Source organism: Parus major, chromosome 27 (assembly GCF_001522545.3).
Source record: "Parus major isolate Abel chromosome 27, Parus_major1.1, whole genome shotgun sequence".
Classification (NCBI taxonomy): domain Eukaryota; kingdom Metazoa; phylum Chordata; class Aves; order Passeriformes; family Paridae; genus Parus; species Parus major.
Genome location: NC_031796.1, coordinates 147,041 through 165,276, shown reverse-complemented (window position 1 = coordinate 165,276; position 18,236 = coordinate 147,041). Strand labels below are relative to the sequence as shown.

General features: G+C 49.2%; 2 protein-coding genes across 10 annotated transcripts in view; one reads left to right on the top strand and one right to left on the bottom strand.

Moving 5' to 3' along the window:
* The window catches only part of LOC107215238 (cytochrome b561), a 4,714-nt gene extending 2,893 nt beyond the window's left edge, over window positions 1-1,821 (top strand). The window contains exons 5-7 of the mRNA XM_015651255.2: window positions 105-208; window positions 286-443; window positions 1,057-1,821. Coding sequence (XP_015506741.1) covers window positions 105-208; window positions 286-443; window positions 1,057-1,255 — 461 coding nt within the window. The 3' untranslated portion in view covers window positions 1,256-1,821. The remainder of the gene's footprint in view (window positions 1-104; window positions 209-285; window positions 444-1,056) is intronic.
* Window positions 1,822-2,254: 433 nt separating this feature from the next.
* The window catches only part of TANC2 (tetratricopeptide repeat, ankyrin repeat and coiled-coil containing 2), a 155,439-nt gene continuing 139,457 nt past the window's right edge, over window positions 2,255-18,236 (bottom strand). For 8 of the 9 annotated variants that reach the window (XM_015651339.2, XM_033520027.1, XM_015651334.3 and 5 more), the window contains 7 exons: window positions 17,957-18,132; window positions 17,030-17,162; window positions 16,438-16,467; window positions 15,469-15,560; window positions 13,836-13,982; window positions 11,822-11,922; window positions 2,255-9,903 (listed from right to left, as the gene is read on the bottom strand). In XM_015651339.2, coding sequence (XP_015506825.1) covers window positions 7,884-9,903; window positions 11,822-11,922; window positions 13,836-13,982; window positions 15,469-15,560; window positions 16,438-16,467; window positions 17,030-17,162; window positions 17,957-18,132 — 2,699 coding nt within the window. In that variant the 3' untranslated portion in view covers window positions 2,255-7,883. The remainder of the gene's footprint in view (window positions 9,904-11,821; window positions 11,923-13,835; window positions 13,983-15,468; window positions 15,561-16,437; window positions 16,468-17,029; window positions 17,163-17,956; window positions 18,133-18,236) is intronic. The other variant, XM_015651338.2, reaches the window with a different exon arrangement.

Below are 18,236 nucleotides of genomic sequence, written 5' to 3'. Positions count from 1 at the left end.
TGGGATGGGATGGGATGGGATGGGATGGGATGGGATGGGATGGGATGGGATGGGATGGGATGGGATGGGATGTAGCCCTGGTGGTGATGGACTCTTCTCCGCAGGCATCATCGCTGTCTTTGAGTCACACCAGACTAAGGGCATCCCTGACATGTACAGCCTGCACTCCTGGTGTGGGATGGCCACCTTCGTGCTCTACCTCCTGCAGGTAAGGCGTGGGGAGCCCCTGGCCCTCTGGGAGGGAAGGGACTCTGCAGCACCTGTGACATCCCTGTGTCCTCACAGTGGTTCCTGGGCTGCAGCTTCTTTCTGTTCCCTGGTGCGTCCTTCTTGCTGAGAGGGTGGTACAAGCCCCAGCACATCTTCTTTGGCATCACCCTCTTCATCCTCTCCATCACCTCCTGCTTGCTGGGCATTACTGAGATGCTCCTCTTCAAACTCAGGTGGGTGACTGAACTGGGGTGAGGGGGTGGCACCCCAGACCTCCAGCAGAGGGATGCCCCTGTCCCTGCTCAGTCTGCGGCTCTTTAATCTCTCCTTGAGGCCTTAATTTCTGCTGCTGCTGAATCACTTACCAGATGATGTTTAACAAGGGGCTAGAACCTGCAACAGCTTTCTTTGGGAATGTGGATAAAATTCCCAGTGCCACTCCCCTGTGTCCAGGTGTTTGCAGAACCACTCAGGACACTAATGTTCCTGAGGCCTCTGCTCTTGCAGCTGGCGGACACAGTGATGACTCCAGCTGTACACTGGGGTCACCCCAGCCCCAGCACTGACAGGGCTATGGGGCATCCCAGGAGCAACTTCCCTCTAGCAGGGAGGGCACTGGGCTGCCTATAGCCCCAGTACAGGACTGTGCCACCAGTTTCATCTGCTGTCACCAAGTGTCTCCCAAAAGTGAGCAAAACACCAACACTCCACTCTTGCTCTGATTTGGGGAAAGGGACCTTTCCCATGGTGTGTGCCAGAAGGATGAGGATGAGGAGAGGGTCCCAGCCAGGACAGGGACAGACCACCCATCCCATAAGGCTTGAGTATCTCTCTCCATCCCCTCAGTGATTCCTACAGCCACTTTGTGCCTGAGGGCATCCTTGCCAACACCCTGGGGGTGCTGCTGGTGGCCTTTGGGCTAGTGGTGGGCTACGTGCTGACACGGGAGGAGTGGAAGCGCCCACCGCTGGCAGAGGAGCTGGCCCTGTCCATGGACTTCAAGACCCTGACAGAAGGAGAGAGCCCTGGTGGTGGCAGCCAGTGACATCCCCAGCTCCTGGTCTCCAGCACAGGCTCCTTGTGATGTCTGAAATGTTCCTGTGCACCCTGTCCCTGGTGGTTTGCATATCTGCCCAGCCCAGGGTTACGAGGACAGCTGGGGAAGGACATGCTTGGTGCAATGCTTCCCACTGGACTTGGCCTCGCTTGGCCTTCATCATCCTAAGCTCTGCCCTGTCCATCCCCTGGTGGCCCCTGAACTCGTCCCAGCCCTGTGGGAATGGCAGTGCTGGCACGGGCACAAAGAGGAGTCTCTAGGGATGGAGTGGGAGCAGAGATTTCTGCACTGTGGGCAGCCAAAACCTACAGCCTGTTCCCAGTGCTGGTGGGCAGAGGGGATGTTTGCCACCACTGGGAAGTCCCACTCACTGGTAGCCCCTGACCCTCCAGCATTGCCAAATGTCAGGGACACTCCCCTAAAGGGCTCCCTGGGGATTTGGAGTGACCCTAAGCCCATGCAGGTTCAGTAGCTTCATGTCTGAAGTGTTTTCTCCCCATGCTTGATGTGTTTGCTCAGTGGATGCTCCCAACCTAATAAATGTTTGCAGCTAACCCTGTCCTCCTCCTGACTCTGCCTCCCAGATCAGTTTTGGGGTACCCTCGAGTTCCCACATGCTGAAGGCAGCTGGGAGAGGAACTGCCTGAGGGGCCAGGGAGGGAGGGTGGGTATTAGGGATGGGATTGTCCTTTCCAGCACTGCAGACCTTGGTGGTTGTGTGAGGGACCCCCATGGGGACATCTCCAGGGTCTGGCCATGCACTGGGTGTTATAATTATTAGCCACTCTTGTTATTAAATGCCTTTTGCTGGTGGCAGCAGTAGTGCTGACTCTGTCGCCTCCTGCTCCTGGTGGTTCCCAGGTCCCTGTCCCCACCCCTATGCAGTCACTGTGAGACCCAACCCTCACACCATTATTTCCACACCAAGAAGCATCAGAATACTCCTTCACTGACCCCAGTGTGGGAAAAACAGCAGACCAGACACCATTTCCAAGTGTTAACCATTTATAAATAAGTACATTTTTTCATACATACAGTTTTCATTGTACAGATTACAATCTGTATACATTGGCGGGGGGGAATGCATTCTTTTGAACTTTTCACATCTATCTCACAGCTCACATGTACAGACAAGAAAACTCTGCTCAAGCAAATACAGCAAAGGAAAAAATATGTTTTTTCCTTAGAGATGAGAGGCAAAGGCCTCTGCTGTTGGCAGGGGCTGCTCTTCCCACTGCACAATATCACAACTGTGTGGTGTTCAATATATCAGAGAGAATAGAACATGCATTGGATAATATACTGTACAGAGAGGAGTCCTTTACATCAGAATTATAGAAAAGCTAAAGGAAAATTGGAGTGTCTTAAAGATCTTCCCAGCAAGTGTCTCAGAGGACGGCAACCAGGGAGTTGTACAAAGCACAAGGCAGGTGTAGTGGACGTGTTTGTACCCAACTCAGATCCTCTTGGATGTGAAGACAGAAAGGAGATGGAACGCTGAATGCAACACTATGGCAAAGAAAAGGCTGGACAGGGATGAGCCCGGCAGTACTGGCAGAGTCCACGGAGTCTCTGGTTATCGGTGTAGCTCGATGTAGCACACAGTGCTGCTCTCAGTGGCTGGCTGAGCAGTGCCCAGGGAGGCAGACCTGTGGGGACCCAGCTCTATGTGCACAAGGCTTTCCCACCTACCCATTCCGACCCTGACTTGCCTCCCCACTGCTGTCTCTGGACAGCATCACGCAAAGGGATGAAGTCTTCTGGCAAAGCAGCCCTCTGTTTTCACAACCAGGGATGTGATCCCATCAGATGGGACCCATCTGCTGACTCCCCAGTACCGCGACAGCTAGAACATGAGCAGGAGGAAGGACACAGCTGGCAGGTTGGGTGTCTGTTGCCTTTCCCTGTGATGGCCATGCTCGCTGTGATCTCTCGGGTCGGCCTGTACCAGCTGTGGTGAGATCCAGCTGTATAGTCAAGAGTTGGACACGAACGCATCTTGCTAAAGAATTGAGCCCTTAGTGGTTTATATTAGAAAAAAGAGTGATTGAATGAAAATCCAGCAATTATTCACACAAAGCTGAAAAGAAAGCAGATTCACTTTCAACCGTTGTGCTTTGTGTCCAACACACCACCCAGCAGCCTGCACAGTGCAGCCAGCATGGAGTGAAGGCATTGATTTGCAGAGGTCCCAGCAGGTACAGCAGCTCTTTCCCTAAGCCCTTGGGTAAACACTGATAACCCAGAAGAGTTACCTTGAATTCCCAAGACTACAGCAAAGTACAACCACCAAGGAGCTCGTGGCAGCTCACTTTGACCCCCGCAGGCAAGGAAGGCGGAGGATGAGCAGGCACGCTGGCTTGCTTGGTTCTCTAGATAAGGCAGAGCTGGCACTTCGGTTTTAGCTAGACTTCTCCTGGGTAGCCCTGAATATACTGCAACATTTGTAAAGGAGACTGAATCGCTCCCAGTTTACTACCCACTCTGGTTCCAGACCTCATCCCAGCATGACTCTGGTGTTTGGCATACGCATGCTCACATGTTCACACCAGCCACACAGTTTTCTTCACAGCTAGGTTAAAGAAAAATAACCAGAAAGTTCAGTGCTTGGACTGATACAGCTGGGCACTGGTGCCACAGCGGACAGACAGATGGACAGAAACACATCTCAGGTTGCTGGAGCTGTCACAGTCCTCCCAAACAGTGACACAGAGAAAGCAGCTCAGGCAGTGCATCCTTTGGAGATGGATCTCAAAGGATCTGTCTTTGTAAAACTCTCCTTCCTAAGCACTTTGATGCCCACTCAAGACTATGTCCAAAGCTCTCTGATGCCACTCCCAGCCTGGCTGGGGGGGACACTGCAGAGTCCCCCACCATGTTAGTGTCCCCTCCCCTGGGCCACAGCATCCTCCTGGACCTGGGAGAAAAGCAAGAGCCAATGAACCCCCACTGAGGGATGGGACAGACACCCACACCTGATGCTGGGAGAGAAGATTCCAGCTCTGCGGCGGCACACCTGGGTCTCGGAGCAGCCACAGGTGAGGATGAGAGACACCTGGTGGGAAGGTTGGCTAAAGAAGAGGTCAGCTTCACCATCACTTTTGGCATTGCCTTCCCCATGCACCCCAAGAATGAAAACCGGAGTTTCAATATCAAGAACCTGCTTTGCTCGGTGGACCCAAAATCCTACTTGCTCGAAGATGGGGCTTGCCCGTGGTACCACTGCAGCTGGGAGTGACACCAGCTGGCAGCACTGTCCTGCATCTTACTTACTCAAAAAGTAATTAAATATGTAACACAGACATACAGGACAGCTCAATGTCTGAAACTGAGTGTGATCCCACAATGTGGCCTGTGGTTGTCAGACCTACATCTAAGAGGAGAGGATGAAGGGCCCTCAGGGTGAGATCTGATCTCGTGCTCCCCCCAAGCACAACAGGGCCATGCTAGCACAACACAGAATGACCTCTTTTTCTCCTCATGCAAAGATTAAATTGTGACTTAGAAGACATAAGAGACTGAGCAAGAACAGCTTTTCCAGGAAGAAATGTGCTTCTCACCCACCTGGTGACCACAGCAGCTATCTTGCCTCGACTGTCCATAAGAGAATTGCCGGGAAAGTGCTTTAAAACCACTGCAAATAATTTAGTATTCAAAAATTACTCAATTTGTTGATGCTTATATACAGGAGTCAGTTCTTGTGCTATAAATGTTGTGATTCATTGCTTCGTTTCTTTTCTCTTCTTTTTTTTTTGAAAAATACACTAAGAGACATGAGCTGTTTTGCTATTTTTCTAATTAAGACACTACTCACGCTTAAATATCCAATATTTATCATAGTAACAAATTCAAACAGTAAAGTGCAGCCATTTACAGAAAGAACAGATGGAAAATCATTAGTGCAAGAATCTGTGGAAAATGTAACACGTGGAATTGTGAAAAAACCTGCATGCCGCAGTGTTTCAAGCCTTCTTCAGCTTCATGGTTGTGCTAAAAGCGTGAGCTGTTTTCTTTGTCCCTTAAAACATCTTCAGAAACTGAAAAGTTACACACAGGAGTGCTGTAGGGGATGTTTTGAAGGACAGGACTGGGAGCAGAAGGCAGTGAGTGGCGAAAGCAGAGCACGAGCAGTTCTCCTGTCAATGCTCCTGGACCACCCTGTTGGTGTGGCAGTGGCGAGGATCCACCCGCGGTCACAGCGTGTCTCACTCGGCCAGATACAACAGGGACAGGGCTGAACTGGGTTACTTGTTCCTTTCAAAGAAGCAACTAAAGGTAGGAAGCCACTCACTCAGGCAGAAACTGGAGGATGGGAAGCACTAAGCAAAGTGACTGATGCTGCTCCAGACCCAGGATATGTCTCCCAGCTATGGGCGTGTGGGATGCGGAGGAGAAATCGGTTATTCCTTACAATACAGAGCATGTTATTTCAAAAATGAGAGGAAGAAAGAAAACCATCACACCCCATGTGCAAGGAGAGAAACCGCGCACAGAGCTGAGTGTCCTCACGGGGTACCTGCCCCATCGAAGGGGTCCCAGCCAGCCCCCTTTTTACAGAGCCCTGGGATAAAGCAAAAAGTCAGCACGGGGTTGCACCTCAAGGAAGAAAACACCAACCTCAATCCAAATTTGCTTTGACAAAGACCAGATGGCCCAAGAAAGCCCCAAAATTGCCAAAACTCATAGAGGAACCCCGCCTTCCAAATGCTTTCCATGTGTCTATAAGACACAAGCGTCCCCTGGCCCAAGGTGTGCATGTCCCAGCTTTCTCTGAGCAAATTAGGCAACGAAATAGCAATGAGATGTGCTGAGCCACAGACGGGGGAAAAAAAAAGCCCCATCAAAGCCAGGGTTTGCTTAGAGTTCTGGACCCTGTACTGAGCTGGTGTGAATGGGTGCAGCTGCAGTGATGTGGTGCTGGGATGTGCTCACTCACACCAGCAGAGGTTGGAGCTTGTGATTTGGTTCAAGAAGTCTTGCAATCGATTCACAGTAGCCCTTTGGAGGTAACGCTCCCCTGCTCAGCACTGAATCGCTCCCATGAGTTGATATGAGTGAGGTTTGGCATTGGGCAACAGGCACTAGTTTGCTTTAAAACAAGCTACAGCATTATCGCTCTCCCTCCCGTCATCCCACCCTTCACCCTCAGAACAGAAAAGGCAAATTACAAACCCACCAGGAATAAAGGAATCAGTAAAGGAAATTATTCCCCCCATCTCGAAAGAAATTTTCAGCAAATAATTGAAAAATTATTGAAAATTCTATAAAAAGGATTTTGGAACCGGCCCCTGCTTTTCATGTTGTTTTGATGAGACTTGCATTTGATTACAAAACTGAAAATAATAGAAAAAACCCAACCCAAACTGGGAAATTTCCTGAAATAGATAACATAAATAAATTATAAATAGGTTTCTCTTAACTACAGCTTCTCAAAAAGGAACACATGGTCTCTACCATATACAGATATGGAACACGGTGTCCCTTTCCAGGATTTTGGGAACAGAGGATCTTAGAGAAGCATAGCCCTTGCTACAGCCCCTGCTCCCTGGCAGGACTGAACAGGGAAGGGATGCTGCAGGGCTGGGACTGCAGAAGGACCCTTCCTCTTTTGGGACCATCATGCCATGTTCTATATCCTCACCCTAAAAAAAATGTAGAAAAACAATTAAGAATTGCAATTTTCCTCTTTGAATACCATTTCTTAAGTCATATTTTTGCTCTTCTTTGCAAGTGATAAATCCCCCCAGATGAAGTCCCCAACGCTAACTTGCCCTGTGCAAATGCTGTGGATGAAGTGTAGTCTGCCAGCAGTGTGAAGGAGTTGGTGCAATCCCAGTTCATGCACAAGAGGTTCCTGGCCAATTCCCTTGGCTAATTAAAACAAATAACAAAGGGCCAACCTTAATCCCTCAATGCTCGTAAAATGCCCCAGAGCAAAGCAGTAAGTGTGAGGGTACCTGGTAGATACTTGGCAAGCAGCAAAGTGCCGTCTGATCCCCACCCCTTCTGGCCAATGACAAGTCAAATAAGGAAGGAAAGTGCTGTAAACCAGCAGAATCAGGATGGGTATTGTGGGTGCTGTGCATAGCTACTGGTGTTAAATCAAATCACTGAGGGTAATCCTCTCTTTGGGGCAAAGAGCCAAACAACGTGGCTGGCATGGGGACCTGTGAATGCATCCTTGGGAAAGGCTCCTGTGGAATTCCCTAAGAATTCCCATCAGAGTTGAGTAAGAAATCACTGAGACAAAAGAAACCAATTTAAATCCAAGGCAATTGTCTCTTGAAAAAGATGTGGTTACCTCCTGCTGTGTAGGGTTATCTCTGGACCACCCCATGTCATGGACTAAGATATCCTGGTTGTAACTTTGCTGGAATTGGGCAAACGATACTGGCTTGGCTGATGTTGGCTTCACAGTCAGCTGGGGAACAAAAGGGCTGGGGCACGTGCATGGCTGTCTGACCACCACACAAAGTACTGGAGAAACTTGATCATGTAGCTATCAAAGAGAAATAAAAATAATAATAATAATAATAGTAATTATAAGAGTATGCATGGAAATCAAGCTTGGAAGTGTGTGCTGAAAACATGAGGGTCTCACTCCAACAAGTGTCTTTTACACATTAGACTCCACAAATGGTCTCTTTGGTTTGATTGGGGACGTCTGCCCTTGCCTGGAGTCCCTGGAGAGCTGCCTGTACAGGTTATCCTGGTAGGCCTGCGCCACAGGCAGCGTCCTTGCCACCTTGACATCGGGGTACGAGGAGGCTTGGGTGACTCTCTCCAGGAGGTCTCCCCGGGACCCATTAGCCAGCATCCCATGGGGGCTGTAATAGTCTTCCTCTAGCAAATGGCCATTCTGTGCATTGTTGGTTTTGTTATAAAAGGCAATGTTGCTGATTGAAGAGGGTGGGCTAAAGGATTCTGGCTGGGGCAGATTGCCAGGAGATGTAGGACTAATGACAGTGTCCACTGATGACACAGCCCAGGTCCGGTTCTGTTGATGGAGATGGGGGTACTGCTGAGTCCGAGCAGTTTTATCTATGATTCCCATGAAAGGCGTGGTGCGGGAACGGGCTGGCTCGCTGGGGTAGCCCCCTTGTGTGGGCGAGACTGGAGACAGCTCATCGCACGATCTGTCGTAGGCTGGCTTGAGGGGAATCTCCATTTGCTGAATTGAAGCAGAGGGGCGAAAGTTGGGAGTCAGGTTGGAGGTGGAAGAGATGCTATTGCTGGAAGGGGAGAAGCGGAGGCCAACGCTCTGAGAGTGGAGTAGAGGCCTTGGAGTTGGTGGGTGAGGCTTGATTTCGCTGGGATTGGCTGTGATGGGCCTTCTTATGAGATGAGACACATCTGGAGAGCCCAGCTGGTTGGCGGGGAGGGAAGAACGCTCCAGGTCAAGCTTTGAGTGGCACATTGGATAGTAGGAGGCGGACTGGCTTCGCCCAATCTGAGGTGTCTGGTTGTATCTCATCCCCCCTCTGTATGCTGAGGAGGGTCTCTGTGGAAGGTCTTCTTTGGCCAGCCCTCCATGCTGACAGATGGCTCCAGCGCTGAGACTTGCCTGTACATGCTGCACGGGCCTGCTGTCACCCACGATGCCCCCGATGGAGCCCTGGTAGACCAGCCGGCTCTGGCTGACCCCCATGTCCCCCGATGACGACTGGTACTTGCTGGCCATCGAGTGGGCAACCTGGCTGTATGCACCTGTTGGGATGACAGTACTGGAATGGACGGCAGAGCTGGGCTGATTGCTCCTCACGATCTGTGCCTTGGCTGGCTGCAGCCTCAGCCCTGGCTGCGGCACAGCCACGGGGAGCTGGGGCATCTGGAAGGATCTCTGCGTCATCTTGGATAGCGGAGACTTGGGTCTGCTGGGGAGCTGGGTGACCCCACTGGGTTCCTGCTGGTAGCGGACTGGGGAGCCGGACTGGGACCGATAAACGCTCATGCTCTCCGCGGGGGGACTGGCGCGGTACTGCGGGCCTCTGCGAAGGGGAGATGGTGGCGGGCTCTGATACTCCTTCCCTTGGCTTCCCACAGGAGGGGGGCTGAAGCGGTAAGTGGAGCCCTGGTGAGCTGGGGATGTGTGTGGAGGACTGGGTCTGTAATGTGAGTTTTGGTGTGTCGGAGACAGAGCAGGAGATGTGGACTGGTACCCCTGCCTTGTCGGTGAACCCACAGAGCTGTTGGACCTGAAATCAAAGACTTGATGAGAGCTGAGAGGTGAGCCAGAAATATAGGCTGAATCCCTGTGAGCTGGAGATGGGGGTGGGCTCTGGATGATGGGCAGCCCTTGGTTTGGCCTGGAATCTGTCTGCAAGCCAATGGAAACATTTTCTACATCCTGCTCAAGGTATTCCTCCTCAAAGATATCTTGCACAGTATACAGCTCTTCATGCTGGGCTTCAGGTTCTGGCTCCACTGGGAGCGGTGATGGTGGCTGCTGCTGCTGTTGCTGCTGCTGCTGCTGTTGCTGCTGCTGCTGTTGCTGCTGCTGCTGCTGTTGCTGCTGCTGCTGCTGCTGCACCTGCCTGCACTCCTCCTCCACCCGCATCAGCAGCCGCTGGATCTCACGGTTGTTAGGACACAGTTTGATGGCCTCATTCAGGTCCTCCAGGGCTGCTGAAAACTGCCTGCTTGACAAAGGAACAGAAATGAGATCTGAAAGTACTCTGGATTTGGATGGAGCTGTTTTCAGAGATTCCAGGGCAATAAAGTGGCTTGTGCATGTTACTGAGGGAGAGATTTGTGATTGCTACTGCTTGCTGCACTTCTCACACGCTGCCTTATGGGCCTCCATTGGATTTATGTTATCCAAACAGAGAGAAAATTCTGGAGAAAAAAGGGAACAGAGTCCTGAGATGGCACAACCCACAATAGCAAACATGCCTGCCTCTGCAGCTTACGTTAGGGGCTAATTAATTACTCCCTCCAGCATCACCATGAGCTTTACCTCTGTTTTAGCGAAGGGGACACCAACACATTGATCACTGCAAACCCAGCTCACCTCTGCTGTAAACAAGCTCTGACAGAGCTACAGCCACTTACACCATTGAAAATTTAACTTCTGCCTGATGCCAAGACCACACAGCGTCAGGCCTGGCTTCAGAGCTCAGGGGCTCCCACAGGTCAGTGCTCTGGGCAAGGCTTGTCTCTCCAGTTGTGCAGTGGATTTGGCCAACTTCTTTGGAATGAAGCAATCAAGCAATGTGCCAGAGGCTGTGAGCCCAGGGAAGCCTTTGTGAGGGAAAGGCCAGTCTAGGAGGTGTAACAGGGAGCTGGGGCTTTAGGAAGGGAGTTTTCATTAATAGGGACACTGTTCACTCTGGAGCAAAACGATGTGTTTGAACATGACTGTGATCTGGGAAAACCCACCCAGATGGGGGAAAAAGTCCCCATCTGTGATTCTCCCCCCAGCACCTCCCAACACTGGCTTAATCTTTTGTACAAGCCATCAAAGATCAGGTGGAATAAGGAAAGGCCTCCTTCTCTACCAGTGTGACTTCAGGGTGTTGCTGGGCATAGACTGGGACAGGGAGAAGCGAAGCCCAAGTGGTGAGAGTTTCTGTTGGAGAGACCCGAGGAGAAAAGGACACTGATATGTGGGAGACTGGTATCATCTGGAGAGGAACATAGGTCTTAAGATTCCTCTTAATGTTTTGGGAACAATGGAGAGGAGACCATTAAAGGGAAGGCATGAGGTGTGTGTACACTTCGGCTCCTCCTCTGTGGAACAGAAAGTTATGGCTTCACCTTCCACCTGCTGGACCTGCACCAGCTGGGCCAGGGGCCCAGCTCCACCTTTCCTCCAGCAAGGAATGTCACACAGTGGTGGTATCTGCTGGGATGTTTGCACAGAGGGGCTCACATACCTGCACTTCAATGTGAGATATTCTAGCTGCAAATTAAAGAGATGCAGTGGCAGGGTGCCCACTCCTTGTGAAGAAGAATTCCCAAGGAGCCCTGATGCTCATTAGGAATGGCAAATGGATCTAATCTCACATCTCTTAGCCTTCAGGGAGGTAGGTGAACAGGTAGCTCTCCAGGAGCTGGTTGTAGTGCCCTGGGCACAAATCCTGTCTGGAGGCTCCTTGGACAGTGCCTGCCTGCAGCCACTGCTCAGCTGGTAAGCAGCATCTGCTGGACAGATGCAGGATAGAGATGCACAGATTTTAAGGCTAGAGGAGACCACTGTGATGAATGTGCCTTCCCTCTTACACAACAAAGGCCAGAGTCATATTCTGCTTTGAGTCCAAGTTGTGGTCAAACTAAGTGTACTTTGAAAAAGAACACCCCACTTTGGTGCACAGTGTTATAAAAGTCCAGGCAAAGTTCCACTGAGACAAACCTCTCAAAACATTTGGACTCAGAAATCACCAAATGAGGGAGGGCATTACTTTGGAGTTCAGGAAGTTTGTGACCTCATTAATGAATGTTCCGTGTCCATTACCTCCCGCGGGTTTGCCTGGCTTTGCAGAGTGGGTACCCACACTTGATATGACAAGCTTGCAGAGCCTGGCCCCTCACACCCTTCTTTCTGTCCCTCCTCACCTGCTGCTGCGTTTGGCCCTTGCTCTTGCATAGTAAGCTTCGTAAGATTTCGGTTTCAGCTCCAGTGCTTTAGTGGCAAATTCTTCTGCCATTCCAAAATCCTGTCATTTGAATAGGTGTGCAGGTAAGTAACTGAATAAATTTATAAATAAAAATACATACAGCATGGGAATAAAAACAACTTAGTATGGATTTTTTTTTTTTTTGTATTTCATGGAAAACTTAATGGTATTGGAGTATTTCACATGGATTCAATGTCATTTACAGACAGGGAGCTATGAAGGCATTTCCAAAGACTCGGGCGTGGTTAACGCAAGTTGCTGTCATCACCCACAGAGGCCAGCAAATCTCATTGTGTCCCCAACAAGTGCATGTAAATCTCTCTCTAACAACCTACAGTCTTGAGGAAACATATGGACTTGCAGAGGCTGGAACGTTATCTCATGAACAATTTTTTTCCATAGTTGAAAGCAATAGGAAACCTTTCCCATGCCCTTCTGCTTCCCTGAACACACTGACATTCTTCAAGGGGCTGAAGAAAACTGCCTGTGAAGGACAGAGTTACATTAGCTGCCAACAGGACCTGCCTGGCAAAGGTCTCCTGTCAATACCACTGTTCCTCACTTGTTCATGACAGCTCACCTGGGGGGATAGCTTGAGAGCAGGGAGAAGGTGACAGTGTGGGATGGGACTGTTCTGGGTACTTTCCAGGGGCAGTGCCATGAGAGATTATCAGCTCTGGTTTAGACCCTGTCACCACCCTCCCTTGTCTTTTCCTGAATGCTTTGTGTCCCACTAAGCTCAGCTGAAGCTCAGCACTTGTGAAGGAGAATTCCTCCTAGTGGAGAGGATTCCATTTTGCAACCAAACACTGCTTTGGATTGCTGCACTGGGCTATGACCTGAGCAGCTCTGGGAGAAAGGAGTGAATAGTGCTGCTCCTGATTTGTTCAAAAACTTGTGAAGCCAACCCTTGCTTTGGGCATGCCCTGCCTGGGGAAGCTTAAACTTCTGTTTGTACCTGCAGTAGCAGTTACTGAGGAGTTACTGTCCAACAAACTGAATTGGGAATGCAGTCATGAGACAGGTACCTATACGGTCTCATCTACAGGTGCAAAACCTGCAAGAGCAAATACAACCTTCTGAAATTTTCTATCACAAAACCTGGCATTCCCCGGTCAATGATAAACCAAAAATCTTGTCCTTAAAGCACAGTACAAGGGATGGAGCTGATTAGTTGTGAACTGTCTGATTTAAAGAGAAGGTTCACACTTTTTCTCCAAACTGTGTTTGTTCACCAGCATTAAGATATTATTCCCCTGGTTTTCAATCTTTCTTCCTCATAGAAAAAGAAGTGAAAGCGTCCCAAAAGCTCCTTCCCCTCCAAAAGTGTAACTTTTGCTGACTCACGACCTCAGCGATGTCACTTTTTGAGTTTATGCAGACTTCAGTTTTCAGAAGTGAAAGCCCCTGCACTCCAAACCAGGGAAGGCTGGCAGAACAGGCATCTATCTGCACGAGCTGATTGCTGGATGCTGCCAGATTGTAGTGGGGAGAGTGACAGGGATCTGGAAGTTCTGGGACGAGAGGGAGTCTTGTGGAGGTGTTTCTGGATGAGTCACTGCCCTGGGGAAGTGCTAACCTAACCCCCTAAGCATATGCTCCTTCATTTGAAATTAATTAGTATTCAGAGAAGCACATCTCCTGGCTCCTCCTCACTGTTGCCCCAGAAATCTGGAAAATGTCTCCACCCCCATGCGATGATGTGAACATCATCATCAAAAGGGAGTAATAAAAAATTCAAAGAGCTATAAACATAGCAATGAATTTTTAATCATCTGAAATGCATACTAAATCACTACTGCTTTGGAATTAAGAAATATCAGTGCTCTGTGAAGGACAACCAGGTTACAGAGAGATCTGAGAAGCTAAAGCACGATTGGGGTGGACATGTCTCTGCAGAGGCACCAAGCTGTGGCATTGTGCTTAAGGCCATGAAAAGAGGGGACACTTACATTCATTTTCCGTCGACACCGGGAGAGGTTGAGAAGCAGCGACACCTTCAGCTCACGGAAGGTTTTCAGGTCTTCTCCAAACCCTTCTCTGGGGAATTTTTTCAGAGCATACTGGTAACGCTGGGCAGCCTCTTTCACTTTACCTTTCTGTTAAAAGGAAAATATGTCAAAACTCATCCTTGGGTTGGGTTTACTTCCCGGCAGAGAATTCACTCATCAGCCCCACCAATGTTTTAAGTGTCTAAGGAAATGAAACCTCACTACTTAGCTCTCTCCTAGAAAGGAAGGGCAGAACATTTGATCAAGGGAACATCTGAGCTGGAAAGGCAGATGCCTTGCACAAGTTGAGATCTCCCACTTCATACAGAGCTGTCACATTACAGCAGGAAACATGGAGAAATGGTGTTAACTCGATACAACTCCATCTGGCTCTTGGCTCGATGGTCTTTTGAGCTGGGTGATCAGTTACCCATTCCTGGAAAACACCCTCCACCCAAAGCTTAATAGACATCCAGGAGGGTAAGGAACACAAATTGTGGGACTTTGGGTAGAGCTCTGGGGCTCAGAGGGCAATAGCAAAGATTAATGTTACGGCACTGCCCTGGCTCTGAACTTGGACAAACAGGATGAGATTCACCTCCCTGGACGTCAAATGTTTAAAACTCTACATCTGAGTCTTTTAACTGGGTTCCGTTTATAATTATTGGCATACAGCAGTCACATTCAAAGGTGTCTCATCTCTGCTATTTTTGGCAACTAATTTTGGGATGGGACGATGTGTAACCTGAAGGGGGACAGCTGACAGGCAGGGTGAGAGAATGAGGGCAGGATGGGATCTAGGACACACACAGTTCCTCATGACCCAGACATAAAAATTTTGCAGCTACAAATAGTGAGTTTTAAAAACTTGTAGACTCAGGTTTCTCAGCTGTATCATGTTTCTCTGGCAGGTAACTCCTATTACAATGCCAGCTTTGTGTATTTTTTGCTTCACCCTTAGAGCCTCACAGTGAATCATTGTTGTACTTCACATTTTGTAAGTGTGTGTAAATCCCCAGGTTTTAAAGATTGGCTTAAAACAAACAGAAAGAAAAAAAAAAAAGACTCCCTAACTGTAACAGTGGAATGTCTCCCATGGGCTAAAGGACATGACAAAGCCAGCTGTGTCCTCACAATCTCTTTTCACTGCAAGAAGTTTATTCCAGGAGTCTTTCTGGGATATTCTATCCTGTTGCCGCGTTCCCCCAACAGTGAGCCCACTAGGTAATGACAAGGCTGCCAGACCTGATGCAGTGGCAGAAGCACTCCCAGCAAACACTTAGGTCCTGCTGTTTTCAATGAGGAAATGAAGTGCTGGCTCAAATCCAGAGTAATTTGGCTTTGTTTCAGCTTTGTTGCAGGTTTGGGGAATCAATCCCCTCTTCTAACCCCACTAACCAAAACCAAATGGTTTAGAACACAAGGACCTCTGTGAGCAGGAGCTTTTACATGCCATGGGTTAAGGCACCAGCATTAGAATCACAGAACCATTTAGGCCGGGGAGGACCAAGCACTGACCGAACACAGCCAAAACTTCACACCAAGTGATGCTGCAAGCTGCATCTGTTCCATGTTCCAAACCCACCCATCTCACCTTATAAAACATGTCTCCCTCCTCCATCAGCTTGCTCAACAGGATGATCATGATGTCTGGTTTGGAGGTTGCCATTGCCCAAGTTGCTGGACCTGTAGTGTACAGGATGCATGATGGGTAAAGAACTCATACAATGTAAGGGTGGTAGGAAGCTGGGCGGAAAAAAATACCCTGGGGTGGGAATTTCTGCTGGAGAGAACAACTTGGCATGGTCAAAGGGCAGAGTGCTCCAAAGGATCGAGCTGACAATTCCTCTGACACTTAAATTAGCATAATCCCCATTGTAATGGTTTTCCTTTGCAGTCATTAAGGATAATCCCAATGGTCTGGGAAAGGATGGAGCCATTTCCACAAGAGGGCAGTGCTGAATGTGGAACAGGCTGGGATGGGGGAAACAAACTGTAGTTAAAGGAAAAATCAGAGTAGTTACATAAAAGCATTTCTAAATTCAAATCTATGGAAGTCTACTAGGGAATCTTCAGTTTCACTGTTGATAGGTGGTTTGTGGTTAAGTGGATTGTGATTTCCAGCTTCACAAGATGTGAAAGACTAGAGTAGAAAATCCCTTAAGGCAGAAAAAATTACAAAGGAAAGGTTGTATAAAAGTGCTACTGGTGCCAAAGGTGTCATTGGGCTGGGGACACTGGCTCTGCACAGGGGCCACCCTGCAGACCCAGCTCGTGTCTACTGGGAGGGAAGGGGTGGCAAAAATTTGAGGACAGCTTATTAGTGTGGGTGAAGAATAAGTCAAACAATATTCTATAAGTAGATTCAGTACGTTTTGGAGGAAGGAGGTTAGTTTTTGAGTTCAAGTTATTCTCTGCAACAGTCATTAAAAAAATTATTTGAAGGTGAGGTAAATTAAAAGATTAGAGGTGTTGGGAACGCATGCAGGCTAAATCAAACAGGAGAAAGCAAGGCTGACAAAGCTATCAGATCGAAGCTGATGCTGACAGCAATGAGATATACCTCGTGGGCGACTCGGTAACGTCTGACAACCTTCAAAGAAAGGAGAAAACAAGAAGTTGTAGGAGAGAGGGGGAAAAAAATGGATGAAGGTGAAAAAAAAAAAAAAAAAAAAAAAAGAAAGGAAAAAAGCAGCCGTGAGAGGCAGGCAGCGAGGAAGCCAATGCACCAGCAAAATCCCCTTTCACAGGAAAACGTAACGTGAGCAGCTGTGTGGTGCAGTGCAGGTACACTGAGGTCTGGAAGCATACACAGAGCAAGTGAACGCAGCAGCTCACAGCGAGGCATGGACAGAGTACACTTGGCAACTCAGACTATTAAAGATAGAAAAAGCATTACCAGAGGAAAGACCTTGCCAAAGAAACAATTGTTTATTGATTAACTTTAGCTAAGTAATATGACAGGAAAAAAAAATAAACTCCCCATTTTACTAAAGAGGACCAAGTAGTCCTGACTTGCCATCTGCTTCAGAGTGTGAAGCAGTGGCTGGGGCTGAGGCTGCCTCTGGGTTATACTTGTATTTTTTAGGATGCCAGCCCCACTGCTCGAGTCCTGCCTGAGCACAGAACCAATGGCAGTGTCCCCCTGCTCCTACCTATCTTTGCTCCTTTCTTCAGGAGGGTGACGACAACTGAGGTGTTGCGGCAGCCCACTGCTCTGTCGAGGGGCCGCATCCCACTGTAGTCAACGTGCTCGATCATGGCCCCATGGTCCACCAGGAACTGAACCTGCAATGAGAATGCAAATAGTCAGTTCTGCTCCTGGGTGAGACCCCCTACACTGTTGGGAATGTAGGATCGGCAGAAGCTTGTTCTTCTCCACTGTCTGGGCTAAAAGCACCTCCACGGGGTCTGAGGGTACACTGTGGGTAGCAGGTCAAGGGAAGGGATTCTGTCCCTCTACTCCATTCTGGTCTTTGGTGGGACTGGAGGGCTGTGTCCAGCTCTGGGATCCCAAGCACAGGAAGGACATCAACCTGTTGGAGCAAGTCCAAAGAAGGTCATGGAGATGCTCCAAAGGCTAGAGCGCCTCTGTTAAGGAGGCTGGGAGAATTGGGATTGTTCAGTCTGCCTAAAGGGGCTCTAAGGTTGGAGGGACTTTAGACAAGGGCCTGGAATGACAGAACAAGGGAGAATGGCTTTAAATTGAAAAAAAGTAGGTTTTGACTGGATATTAGGAAGAAATCCTTCCTGCAATGGCAGTGAGGCCCTGACACAGGGTGCCCAGAGAAGCTGTGGTTGCCCCATTCCTTGAAGTGTCCAAGGCCAAGTTGGAAAGTGCTTGGAGCAATCTGGGATACTGGAAAGTGTCCCTGCCCATGTCACAGGGTGGAATGAGTCAGTCCTTAAGTTCCCTTCCAACTCAAGCTCTTCTGGGATTTCCTGATCAGCTTCTGTGGAAGCACCTTCCCATACGGAGGGCCAGGACTCCATGTGTTTATTGCTACATCAAGCGGAACTGTATGATTTTATGGCTTTTACACCAACTACCCATTTCTCTGGGTGCACCACAGGCCACTCACCACCTCAGCATCGCCGTAGAACGCTGCCAGGTCCAGTGGAGTGCGGCCATTCTTGTCTGCATGGTCCGTGGCAGCTCCGTTCTCCACCAGGGAACGCACCACGGGCAGGTGGCCCTTCAGGCAGGCCCAGCTCAGGGCTGTCAAGCCCTCTTTGTCCATCAGAGAAATGGAGGCACCTGAAAGAACAAGCAGCAGTTCACTTCAGAGCTCTCCCTTGTTTAACACTGTTTACCACAAACCCTCTGCTCAGCAATGACAGCTTGTTTTCAGAGAACTCTGT